At 38.4% G+C, this 13916-nt stretch overlaps 1 protein-coding gene across 1 annotated transcript in view; it reads right to left on the bottom strand.

The window, feature by feature from the left end:
• Positions 1-13916, bottom strand: part of ttc7a (tetratricopeptide repeat domain 7A) — an 80218-nt gene that overhangs the window by 17808 nt on the left and 48494 nt on the right. The window contains exons 17-19 of the mRNA XM_036215455.1: positions 8220-8332; positions 7659-7793; positions 3107-3309 (exon numbers count right to left, since the gene is read on the bottom strand). Of these exons, the coding sequence (XP_036071348.1) occupies positions 3107-3309; positions 7659-7793; positions 8220-8332 (451 nt within the window). The remainder of the gene's footprint in view (positions 1-3106; positions 3310-7658; positions 7794-8219; positions 8333-13916) is intronic.

The following is a 13916-nucleotide window of genomic DNA, read 5'->3' as shown; positions in this document are numbered from 1 at the left end:
TGGGCCAAATCCATAGAGGAAAGCTGGCATACACAAACACAGTCATGCCGAAACACATGTGCAGTCACCCACACATGCAGGCTCAGACTGAGACACATCTGTCCTGTAAGGAACCCAGAGTCGGCCGCTGCCAGCTGGCTTTGTTTCAGCCTTTCACCCCCTGGGATTGGCTCTCCCACAGGCCAAATATGGAAGAGATGCGTACCTCTGTGAGCCCCTGGGACTGCGCCGCTGCACACGAATCCATCTAAAAGTGAGCAGCCGGAGCTCAGCGCTCGCCTTATGTGGTCACAGTACGGCTAATGCTTAAGCGCTATCTATTGTAGCCATGGATACCACAGATAAATGTGCCACGGTGTCACATGACGCCCGTTCAGGATTTGAGGAAGATCCCTCTGTGCTTCATTCAAAACTACAGAAAGTTGGGCAGCGGCGGGTGACCCAGTGGATCATCTGGAGAGGAGAGTGAGTGGGAGGAGCTCCAGAAGATCCAGGAGAGAATCCTGCTGGGAGGAACAGGAGTGGGGGAGTGACAGGTCCCCGAGAACTGTTTCTCATTGGTTGGTTCAGGATCAAAACTGGTTTATTTATTGGAATTTGTTGCAGAAAAAAGAACATCTGACAGAATGACAGAGCAGCAACGAGATGATCAAAGCGAGAAGGATCACAGCCACCGTGCTGACGCATAAATGACTGCGCAGCTGACAAGCAGGATTCCAGGATCACAGCTTCACTGTTAGTTAAAGCAAACTAGCCTTACATCTATGAAACTATCATAGAAAAAAATCTAATTCAGTTAATATTAAATAATATTTAATATAAAAAAAAAATATGAATGAAACTGTTAGAGTTCCCAAACTTCACAAAGTCCTACATTATTTAGGAAAGCCGAGAAGAAAACTTGATGTGATGTTAATAAACGTGTTTGTCTTTATACGACCTAAAGAATGTGTTTTATCCATACATGTCCATGAATAAAAAAGTAAGCTTCAAACAAAAATAACAAAAGTCTTTGTCTGACAAAAGTTTTCAGTCACTACACTCACTTTTTATCTCACTTTTTAACCCAGATGTATCAGGGGGGACCGTGCTTTTTCTGTGTTGGCTCCCAAACTGTGGAATCAGTTGCCACCAGCTATAAGAGAGATCACGCTTTTGGAGTGTTTTAAAAAAGAATTGTTCCTCCACTACAGCCTTTTAGCATCAGCCTAGCCTTTTATTCTATTTTATGGTGGTTTTATCTCTGTTTTAAAATTGTTTTATTGATTTTATCATTGTTTTTAAATTGTTTTACTTGGTTTTATGTCTTTTATCCTTTTTTATGTTTTACTATTGCACAGTGCTCGGTTTTTGTTTTTCCTTGTGTACAGCACTTTGGGCCTCCTTGACTGGTGGTGGAAGGTGCTTTATAAATCAATAAATGAAAATGAAATGAAAATGAAAAATGTATCTTTTATCTAATTCTTTCTGTAAAGTTCCACTCCAGTCATCGTTTGATCTTTTGTAAAAGCATTCCAAGTGCCCTTTTATTTATGACTATTCCATTTTTAGAGAAAATGAAAAAAAAACTAATTTTTTTAGGATATAGTTTCTGCAGAACAGAAGGAGTTAATTAGATATTCCCCCTGAGTTGTGGGCGGTACTCTTGAGTAGCCCGCCCCCACTTCCCCATCACCCATCTGTTTACATGCTCTCCCACTAGCTTACAGCCCCTCACACCCCCAGCCTAAAATTAATGGAGCAACAAACATGGCGAGCAATATCAGAGCTTTCCAGCTGTGCAGTTCCGATCCAGATTCCAGCTCAGGTGAGGAAAACAAAGACGTTCATGGATCTATTTATCCACAAGTCTACATCAGAATGGAGCAGGGAGCTTGTGGCTCGCCCAACCTATTTTCTACGTAACGAATATGATCTTTTTTCAAACTGTAGATTTTCTTTTACTCCTAATTCACAATGATTTGAATGAAAAAATATGCAGAAATGCAATTTTCAGCTTAAGTGTCTTAATATGTGTCCTCCATCATCCAAAAAAACGCTACAAGAACATGTTAAAAACACCAAAAAAACCACAATTCTTTCACAGTATTTCCGACTAAAGTGGTATTTGTATTTAAAAATAAATTATTATCATCACCACCTTAAACATAAGCAACTAAAAAAACATAGTAACTAAAATAACTTAAAACAGATCGCCAGATCCTGCAGCCAAACAGTGAGCTGGAGCCTCACTCTCCCTTCAGCAGATATGAACATAACTTGAATTTAACTTTTATTTTTAATCTAGAGAGAAGGTTGGGTAATCTTAAAAAAATGGTAGGAAATAGCTGCATTTGAATTCAAAACCTCTAAAGGATTTAGGAATAAACGTTTTGAAAGAAAAAAGTTTGACTAGAAAATGAAAGAGATTTCCATAAAGAGTTAGGATACAATGAATTACAGCTGCTGTCTTCACTGTGATAACTACCTTTACATTCAGCCAAGGAGGCTTTGGTTTAATGAGAATATCTGCCAAGTGTCACAAGACACAAACAAGCAGGTGAATTTGGAATAAAAAAAACATCTAAAATAAATATAACTTTAAAGATTTTGAGCTACATCTGGAAAACCTTACAAGCTATAGCAACTCCAGTCATGTTTGTTAGGATAAACACTCGGTTGGCTGAGGGGGGGTATGTGTGCTTTTGTGTGTGACTGAAGTAAATGGACTGAATTGAATTTCATTGTAATCTAATTTGTTGAATTTATGAAATTTTGTGAACCTTCCTGCAGCACATGTGCGTACATGACTGAACAAGTCTGACTTAATTCTGCAATTCTTGCGTAACAAACAATTTGGCGTAATTCTTGAAGTCAAGCAAAGCATTACAAATGTGTGCGAGTGTGTGTGCAGCAGCGCGAGTGTGTGCATTTGCTCCGCCTGTGTATTACGTCAGTTCTAATTTAATAGAGTCAAATAAAGCACTTAATGTATCAGTGCATCCAAGCATGCTGTGTGTGTTTGTGCGCGCCTCCCGCCGCGTTAGCGTGCACAGCACCAAACAGAGCAGCGTTATATAAGTTTTAATTCAATTTTGCAGCCGCTGCAGCTTCCCCCGTCGCTCACCATGTGGACCAGTATGCGCTCCCCCGTCGGATGGATGGCCAGGGCCTCGTCATAGAGACCTTTGGCTTCGTCCGGTTGCCCTCGGAGCTCGGCCAGGCGACCTCGCTGCAGCAGCACGGAGTGAGAGTTGGGGAAAAGGGACGCCGCCTCAGCTATGCAGTACTGGGCCTCCTTGAGCCGACAATCCGCCATGAACAGCTCACCTGCAGGAGGGTAGGTGGGGGGCAAGACAGGTCAGAAGACAGGTCAGAGAGGCTATAGAAGGGGCATGTAAAACTTTAAAAAGCGACAGATTGGGCTGCTTGGAAGTCACATTTCTACAGAGTGAAAGAGAGCGGGAAGTCCAGAAACTTTTGCCTAAATAAGGCCATCAAAGCTGCCTGGCCCCCTTCCTTCACTCCTGGGAAGAATCCCAGGCAAAAACCCCAAAGATCACGCCCACAAGCATTCCGCTTAGCAAATAAGACTCCAAGCATCCGAGTGGCCAGAGGAGCTGCCCCTGAGACTGGGAGAAGGGGGCGTGTCCGCACAGGAAGGGCGAGCTGTCAGTCAGTTGAGAGATCGGGTTCAGTGTGATGTAAAAACTCAATAGAGACGCTCCTGAGAGGAAAGGGCGCATGTGTTCCCTGGGCGGGGAGGGTTTGTTTGTTTACCTGAGTCTCATGGATGCACAGATAGGAAACTGCGGAAGAAAGCAGAAAGAGGCTTTTTCTCTTCAGGGCTCCGATTCAGGCAGCGGGATTATGTAACCTGTTTTCTCACCTGAGTTCCATGTAATAATCATGATATATTTGTGAAATGTTGAAAATTGAAATGTTATTCTTAGCAGGCGATGAGGATGTGAGAGACTTAAAACAAAGTAATGCAGCTCGACAGACTTGTGGCTGTTTTCAGCTGGGGCTAAAGGTTAGAAGAGAGCGTGCACATAACGCACAGTCACAGGGCATTTCTCCAGAAATGCGGCCCCTCGTCCCCCCTTTAGTTCTGCTCCGTAATGCTCTGGTTAACTGGGTGCAACACCGCCTTTTCCACATGGATTCCCACTTTTGTTCTCATGCTTCACCCACTCCAGCTGAGTGGATGAATGGAGCATTGTTGCATCCATCAGCGTGATCTGCTGTGAGCATCCACAGGCTGATGCTGAGGGGATGAGGGGAACAGCTGCTTGTGTTTTTGACAATCTGTCCGCAACGCACAAGCAGGAATTCAGAGCAAACTTAGTTATGTTGACCTGAAGCACCCTTACAATAGAAATATTCCTTCTGAGTAGTTCAGATTCTGCTAAAAAGGACTAAAGTGATTCATAGTATAGAGAACATGTGTCAAAGTCTAGGCCCGGGGGCCGGATCCGGCCCTCTGGTTAATTATATTCGGCCCTCCAGATCATTTTATTTTATTGTTATTAATGGCCAGATGTTATCTTGCTCTTATTTCTAACTTGTATAACTTTGACAAAATATATTTTTATGGAGAGTAAAATATTGAAAGTTATTTAATGTTTAAGTTGATTTATTCTGGAATAATATTCCTGCCTTATTATTAATAATAATGATGTTGAAAAGTTACGGTTTTAAAGTTTTACAAATTGGCATTCTGCTGGCTTTTTGGACTACTTTGGCCTATAGTGAGTTTTTATTTTTAGGTTATTTTGAAGTTTAGCAAATATTTCAGCTACATGTTAACTCTTTTGGCTAATTTAGGCTTTTTTTCAGTTGTTTTCTTTTTTTTTGTTCACTTTGAAGTTTAGCTAACATTTCAGCTACATGCTACAACATGCTGGCTGTTTTGGCTAATTTACAGTAGGGTTTTTTTTTTCTTCAATTTTTTAGGCTGTTTTAGAGTGTTTAGCTAACAGTTCAGCTACATGCTAGATATTTTTGCTAATTTTGGCTTTTTCCCCCCATTTTTTGGGTCAGTTTTGGAGTTTAGCTTACATTACAGCAACATGCTAGCTGTTTTGGCTTATTTAGGTTTTTTTTCAATTTTTTTCTTTTTTCATATTTTGGTCCATTTTGGAGTTTAGCTAATATTGCAGCTAAATGCTAGCTGTTTTGGCTAATTTAGGCTTCTTTCAGCTTTATAGGTTTAGCTATTTTTTTTTAGCTGCATGCTAGCTATTTTGACTAACCTATGTTTTTTTGTTTGTTTGTTTTTTGATCTAATTTGGTATTTAACTAATATGTTAGCTGGTTATCAGCCTTAGCGTTTTCAGCTATCAGCTTCTCAATTTTTAGCTATTAATTTTAGCATCTTCAGCTATCAGCACTAGCATCTTCAGCAGCCACATTCAAACTAGCATGCATTATTGCAGATAATGCTATAAATCTAGGTCATAATTATGTTAAAAAGTTACGGCTTTAAAGTAAAAAAAATATTAGTTTTAGAGTCTTCAATAAATGTTTATCTTGTTCGGCCCACAACCTAAGGTGTGTTTTGGATTTTGACCCTTTGTGCGATTGAGTTTGACACTCCTGGAGAGTTTATGAAATTGAACAAACAAATGCTTTGACGTTTATATCCGTTTTCTGTGAACTGATCCACATAAATCCTAGAAACTCCTCAAAGTTACTGCATCCGAGCATGGAAAAGGGTTGATTACATTCAGAATCTAAAAATAATCACCAAGGGGCAAACACTTCTTTTTCACACCACTGAGTATCTGTGAATTCCTCTCAACAAAGTCAAATCCAAATGTAATTTAAAAAAAAAACTAATTTAAGAATTGATAAAGACTCTTTAAAGTTAGTTAGAAATGGTAAAAAACATCTCTCAAATAAGAAGTACCACGTTTTATTCTTATTTTGCTACATTTATAATCTCAATCATTAATAGTGATTTTTAAAGTTTCATCGTAGTTTATTTTTGTTTTAAATAACTTCTGTTTGGGCTAAAATATTACCATTTAGATTAATAAACTACGCAAACTTTAATAATGTTTCCAGAGACTAAGGTCACTAAAGTGAGTCTGGATGTTTCTTAAACATCAATATTAACTTAACATTTATCATATTTCCATCCTCAGCTTTGCTTAAAACCTGGTTGGCGTCATGGGAAGATGCAGTGATCTTGAGGTCTTTTTTCATGATAGCAAAAGTTTAATCAGTATTTCCAAAGATCACTTGAACAGGCGTCTTTTGTAAAAATTTGTATTGTGTTTCCTAACAATAATGGAGAAATTTGAGCCAATTCCTGTGTTGCTGGGTCCACCTAATGTTAAAGTGGAGAAATCAGTCAGTGTACACAGATACTGCTGCTCACTTTTAGGAATATTATTTTAGTAATTAAAGACCTACTTTGATTAAAATGGTGATTCTGGTGTTTTTGAAATGTTCTTGGGGGACATAAATGTAAAAAATTATGCTTAAATTTGCATTTGTGAGTATTTTTGAAATGACCTCTAAAATAAAAGCTTATTTGTGACAAAAATACACTGGGAGGGGCTTAAGCTTCCTGTTCTGTTCCATTATTATGCATCCACTTGCAGATTAATAGATCCATGCACATCTTTATTTTCTTGTCTGAGCTGGAATCTGGATGAAAACTGACTGGATAGCTCCAATTGTGTTAGGTTGGGGTTGTGAGGGGCTGTAAGCTAGTGAGAAAACACGTTAACAGATTGGTAGTGGGGCAGGTTTCTTCTGCACTAATGGTTCCGCCCACAACTCAGAGGTGGTTTCCTAGATGATTGCTGCTCTGCAGAAACTATGTCCTAGAAAAGGACACAAGATTTTGGCTGAAAACGTCATAGCCATAAATAAAAGACCGCTGGGAACAAAAGATCAAAAGATGACGGGAGTGGGACTCTGGTTCTGTTTGGTAGGGGAGACATCTGACTTTAAACAGATCTGTTTATGATGTTCATTTTTTGGCCACTGATCAGACCAAAGTCTGGTAATGTTAGATTTCAGACAGCCCGGTATACGCAACAGCCTTCAGAGTTTGAATGAGTACAGATCACTACAAAATTTGAAGTAAGTTGGATTTTTGAGAATGCAGCTTTCACATAACATTCACACCAACTAAGACAAGCCTGAAAAGTTGACAGAAACTTCTAGCGGTTAAAATAAGTTTGTCTGGGTTTGATCACTAAAGAGAACTCAGGATTCTGTATGACTATAGTTCCTAACATGTTTATTCACAAACAAAAAAGAGAGAATTTATAGCCTTTTCTGTTAAAAAGAAAAAAAAAATCAAAGTTTGCAATAGTAAAAAGTAGCATTCTTGGTTTTTACATTAACACATGAACATTAAAATAATTTTAATAGAATAATCTGCATCTCATTTCTAGAAATTCCTAAAACTTAAGTTAAGGTTTAACACCATTGGTGAAGTAAACTAGGTCCCATTGAAATCCATTTACGCCAGAAGCTTTCCTCAATCGTATACTTTCAAACAGATTTATTTCTGTGCTCCACTGTAACAGAACTCACATGGATCACGTTATGATAAACGGTTAATCCCGGAGTAAAAGGCTCTTTGTGGAACGTCTGAAATCTAATTTTCCTGGAGATTCCAGGGCTTTTCAAACATCATTACGAGTCATGTGTCGTACCGGCCTGCAGCCAGACGCGCTCCAGGGTGATCCAGATGTGGGGAGGTCCATGGCGGCGGGTGGAGCTCATGTCGGACACCTCGGACAGCGCCGCTTCCAGACGGGACACCGCGACGGACGGGGAGCTGTGGGAGCCTAAAATACAACAGAACAGATGGGAAACATATTTAGATATAATCTCTCCTTAAACTGTTACAAATCTAGCAATTTAGCTGTTTTACAGACAGAATGAGCAAACGCTGACCCGTGCAGAGCACCACAAGCTGTAATTCTTATTCAAGCCTCAGAACATTGTGAAATTTCCTGTGTCTGAACAGCGTGATCCTGGGAGAAGCACAGGTGAAGATATGAGTCACATAATTCATATTTAAGCAGCGCATCTGCTCCCCAGAACAGAGGCGCAGATGGGCAAACAAGGTTCTAATCCAGAATAGGTCAAACGCTGAGGAAGCGGAGCTGAGCTGCAAACGCGCCTTTGCCACCGCTGAAGGGTAAGTGTATGTATTAAACTTGAAATGATCAATATTTGCAGCAGGGGACGGACAGGCGGAACAAACGCACCCGTGGATCCGTCGTGGAAGTCCGGCAGGTTGAGGTGGATGGAGAGCTTCCGGCCTCCGGGGCTGATCTCCGTCCTGTCAGCCATGGGGAGGCTGCTGCTGTCATCCGTCTCGCTGTCACGCACGCCAGCACAGACATATGCAAACACAGAGGAGTCAGGGATGTCTCAAAGAGAGCAGACGCCACATAAGTTTAGTAAATCGGAGCTCAGGGCTGGTTTTAAAGCAATATTGGCAGCTGTGGTGTCTCATCTAAATGTCATTATGCGTGTGTTGCTTTAATAAGAGAAAGCCCTAATGAAAAAAAAAAAAAATCCAACCTAAATGATAGTTCAAATTAGTGCAAAGCAACTAAATCATATATAAACTGGTGTGAACCACATGCAGTTTCATCTCTCCTGCCACACCCAAAGTCAGGTCACTGACTGCCCTGCTGGAGCCACTTTGATAGACTGACCAAGTGAAATAAGCCAAAAGGCCTCTAAACTGAAGCTGTCGTTTGATCATTTCTTTGTGCAATCAATTCATTAATAAGGACATGTAATTAATTAATCTAATTAATCTATTGTAATCTAACCTAATAGAAGAAGAGAAGTGAGGTCAGTGCAGGCTCTACAGTCGTTACCATGACAACGTGTTGCACTGTGTTTTAAATAGTCCACTCTTTGTGAAAAACGATTTCAACCTATAAATAAAACAAGATCAAAGTACTGATTATTGGTTTAATATTTGTTTCATTTGTAAGTGATGGGGCTGGACAATCCTGAGCATTTGGGTATCGATACGATACCAGTCAATATCGCCGATCTTGATACCAGTCAATATTGCGATATCAATACCAGTCAATATCGCCGATCTTGATACCAGTCAATATCGCGATATCGATACCAGTCAATATCGCGATATCGATACCAGTCAATATCGCGATATCGATACCAGTCAATATCGCGATATCGATACCAGTCAATATTGCCTATCTTGATACCAGTCAATATCGCCAATCTTGATACCAATATCAATATTTTTAGTAAATGTGGTGGATCGTACATGAACCTCAAAATCTTAATTTGTTTTTAATCACCGTGAATGTTTTTTTGTAAGTTTCCCTTTTTTAAATTACTTAAGAAACAAAAAAACAGAATTAAGTAAAAAAAAAAAAAAAAATTCAATTAAATGAAAATAGTTTATTAAAATACAAACTAGCTGAAATTAAATAAAAAGTGAAGAAGTGAATGCAAAACAATCTACAAACCAAAAGAAACACGTAACTATGACACTAAAATAAATCAAAATCTTTAACGATCATAATAAACGACTGGTAGAAATATGAATAATTTGTAACTTCTTAGTTTCTTCTTTAAATATTGTGATTAATCACAATACTTAGAATATTTTACTAGGTACATTTTATATGAGAATATGCAGCTTTTGAACAAAAACAAACCAGAGATAAAATGTTTCCTTTGTTTTTATTATCTAAAATGTTTTAATTTATCAAGTTAATTAGAAGTGTAATTTGTGTGCACAAAATTGACATGCAGCCATAAGAAACAAACCTGCGCTCCTAAAAAAAAAAAGAAGTTCCGGTCAAGTAGCCCAATGCTCTGTGTCACTGGTTTAAAACAAAACTTTCCCACATCATCTGGACAAAAACAAGCAGTAAGAGGTGAACTTTGTCTCTGAACTGATGCTCTATTTAACCTGTTGTGGCGATTAGCATTTATATCGCTTTCCTTTACCGCTGCAGTCGAGGTTTAGCGACGCGTCGTCATGTTACCGAGACAACGCACCCAACCATGATTCAAAAAGTCCGCTTTTTGTGAAAAAGTGATCTAAACCGCGAAAAATAGCAAGAATAAAGTACTGAAAACTGATTATAGATGTGTTTTTTTTTTGTAAGTGACCATGGGATTAGTGAAATAATAACAGATGAAGTGTTTTAACGCACACTGTGGAAGCATAAACCTTAAGAGGCAAAGCAGAAGGTGCAAATAATTTGCATTAATAAATATTAACACGTTAATTATTTTTGATTAATTGTGCATTTTATCCGTTAACTTTCACAGCTCTACTGTGAACATGAGACCATTTAGACTGATCTATATGTCATAGTCCATAGTTTGGGTGGTTAGCTTAAGAGTCCGTTTTGCTCTATATTGCAAGAGTTTTATTTTTCTGTTATATGGCTTTAAAACCTAAAATATTTAAAGACAAACACATATGTGTGTTATATTCTCTATTGCAGTCAATGCTTTGTATTTTCTCTTCAATTAAACATCTTTTCATGTGCATTTGTCCCACATCACGCTAATTATACTATTATTCTATACTCCAAATACGTTTCAAGTACTGCAATCCAGTGAAATGTTCTTGGAGTCTTTGTGCGTGAGCAGCGCTGTGTTTGAAACCCACTCATTATATTTTCCCAAACAAGAGGCAGAAAGATTGCAGCGCTGCTGCGACTCAGATCCTCCTGATGCTGGCAGAGATGAAGGGTACTCATGCAGCAATATAGTTGGAGGAACGTGTTAGACAGATATATAAATAGACGTATAGATAAATATATAGATAGGTAATGTGTTTGAGCACTGAGGCAGAAGGAAAGATGGGTCACGTGGTTTTTCTGCTCCACTCGGAGCTGAAAATACATTTCTTCACAGGCTTGTGTTTCAGCTGCAGTTCATGAATAAATGTACCTTCATCTCAGCAGCAGATGTGTGAAAGTGATTAAAGGAAGTTGATTGAATTCAAACTTTATTTATACAAGAATTTTACTGAGTTCTCTGCAGTCTCCCAGATCAAAAATAAAGAGCCGAAGAAACGCATAAACTGGACCATCTAGAACAAACAAAAACTTGCTAAAAGAACAAATAAATAAAACATTACAAGGTATTAAAAATAAACGAGACACTGTAAACACTAGAGGTAAGCCTGGAGCAAAAAGATCACTCACTCTATTTATATATACATCTAAAATATATACATTTATATATGAATTGATATTATTTTAGACATATATACCACTTTATTGGGCACACCTGTCCAACTGCTCGTTAACACTAATCAACCAATCACATTGCAGCAACTGCATTTGGATTAAGCAGTACTGAAGGCAAAAGGGGGTCCATCCTGGTACTAGCAAGGTGTAGCTGATAAAGTGGCTCGTGAATGTATATATGTAAAAAAAAACAATAAATCAGTTTAAGACCAACTCTGATAAAAATTGTGTTTTTGGTGTTTTAACATGTTTCTGTTACATTTTTCTCATAATAGAGGACCCATTTAAAGAAAATAAACTACGAATTGCATTCCTGAGTATTTATTCAAATTTTTGTGAATCGAGAGTTTATGAAAAAATGCTGTATTGAAAATACTGTATCTGTGTACTTCTTTATCTTCCTCATCTGAGCTGGTAACTTAACCATCATTAGCTTTAAACTAACTAAAGACTAGATTTAAAGCATTACCTGCGATAGTGCTAATGTGAATGCTGAAAGCTGAATTTGGCCGCTAAGAATGCTAATGCTGATAGCTGAAGATGCTGAAATTGATAGCTAAAAACGCTAAAGTTGATAGCTGAAAATACTGAAGCTGATAGCTAGCTGAAATATTAATTAAATGCTAAAAACCAAGTTAGCCAAAATAGTTAGCAAGTAGTTTAAATATCAGCTAGACTCCGAAATAGCCAAAAAATCCAAAAAAGCCTAAATTAGCCAAAATAGCTTGCATGAAGTTGAAATATTAACAAAACCAAAATAGCAAAAAAAAAAAAAAAAGCCTAAAATAGCCAAAAATAGCTAGCATGAAGCTGAAATATTAGCTAAACCAAAATAGCCTAAAAAACCCTTGATAAATGCCAAAATAGTCCAAAAAGCTAGCATAATGCCATTATAAATGTTTACTTTACTACACTCTGACTCCATACATTATAAAATAACGATTCATTGACTTTTAAATTAGTCGTCGACTATTTTAATATGCGATAAGTCATCAATTAGTTGACAACTCAGAGGTGAATTTTAATGAATTCCTGCCGCTCTACAGAAACTATGTCCTAGAACTATGTCTGAATTTGGCAAAAAACAGCATAATCGTTATTAAAAGACCACTGAAAAAGGCTTTTACAGTTGATTAAAAGATGGTCAGAGCTGGACTTTTTCTACTTCTGACATTTTCTGATGGAACTTTGAGTATTGCTTAAAAGTTTATTTGAGATAAATGTAAGACCAATCTCTTTTTAAGTAACCAAGTGTTGTAGTACTGTAAAAGACCAAAACAGAATAGGAAAGGGTGCACCTTCCTATTGACTCTTATTGTAAAGCAAAAATCCTCATTTTACTCCAAAAATAAACGTATTTACAATTTGGTTATAAGACCTGATCATCTTCTGCTGTTGTTGATGTGGGCGGAGCAAACTTTCTCAAGCGTCCCCGTCTTACTAAAGGACGAGGATCAGGGAAACAAATGCTTTTCTTTTGTCCTGCTCTCTCATCAGCAGTTTGCATAATATTTAAAACGAGCATTTGACTGGAACACTGTGAACTTGTGAGAGTCTGAGTAATAAAAACAAAGTGGAGAAATCATGTTGGTGTGCCTGCCAAAATATTTGGCTTTGTTGTTCACTTTGTGGTTCAGTGCCTGAATAAAATTTTATTATCAACCAGATTTTTATACAGAGTTGTTGAAATAGGCACAGATTTTTAAGTCTACTCATAAATAATAATTAAAATAAAGACATTTTAACCTGTTAATATTTAACAGGAGACATTAAAATACACAGATAGGCAGAAATGTCCTGTCATGACAATGGTACATTTCATTTTCATGACGTCCCCTGAGGTGACCGTATGAAATCAAAAGGGGACTAACTGCAAAACACACCTGCACTCCCTTACTATCCATCCATTTCTCTCTACGACCCTCCACGAGTTCAGACAACCCCAAAAACCAGCAGCATCCATACTGGTCAACCCCCGTATGGATACCTGTGACCCGCATATTAAGCTACGTTTACATCAGGTGTTCAATTCAATTCAATTCAATTCAATTTTATTTATATAGCCCAAAATCACAAAGAGATTTGCCTCATTGGGCTTCAAAATATAAACAAGACCACGTGCTTAGTTCATGTTGTCCACACTCGACTGTTGCTGCCTGATACTGGTGCATATCTGCTACCTACAGTTGGAAGAACTTTGTGTGAAATGTTGAAGCAGTGCAAATCTTGTAACTCTTGCTCCAGACTTTCTTTTATAGCTCTATTATGATGTATGAAAGACTTGATGTCATATAATTCCGGCTGGGCACAAACCGCAACTGTTAAGTTCTCCTCCATGATCAATTTTCAAATAGTTGGTACTTCCTTGAATTAAAAGAACGCCATCCACATCACTACCAAATCAAGTCCCTCATTGGTCCAACACATTCTCAACTCCGAGTCGTCACATATTGACGATTGGTTAAGGGTCCTTCAGCGTAACTTTTTGACATGCTGGCTGTTGGTGAAATCAAGGGTCTGCAACCCTCGGGACATGGTAGCAGATGTGGCACGGGAAGGGGTACTGGATGCAGACTGGTTCTCGGTGTGTGACCAGTATCGGTACCCAAATTCGGTACTGGTACCCTAACCCTAATCCGACACCGGATGCAGGACCAGACGCCGTACTGGACTCGTACCAGTACCAGACACAGTACCAAG

This window comes from Oryzias melastigma, linkage group LG15 (assembly GCF_002922805.2).
Source record: "Oryzias melastigma strain HK-1 linkage group LG15, ASM292280v2, whole genome shotgun sequence".
Classification (NCBI taxonomy): domain Eukaryota; kingdom Metazoa; phylum Chordata; class Actinopteri; order Beloniformes; family Adrianichthyidae; genus Oryzias; species Oryzias melastigma.
The sequence above is the reverse complement of the archived record's forward strand: the minus strand, read 5'-3'. Positions and strand labels throughout refer to the sequence as shown.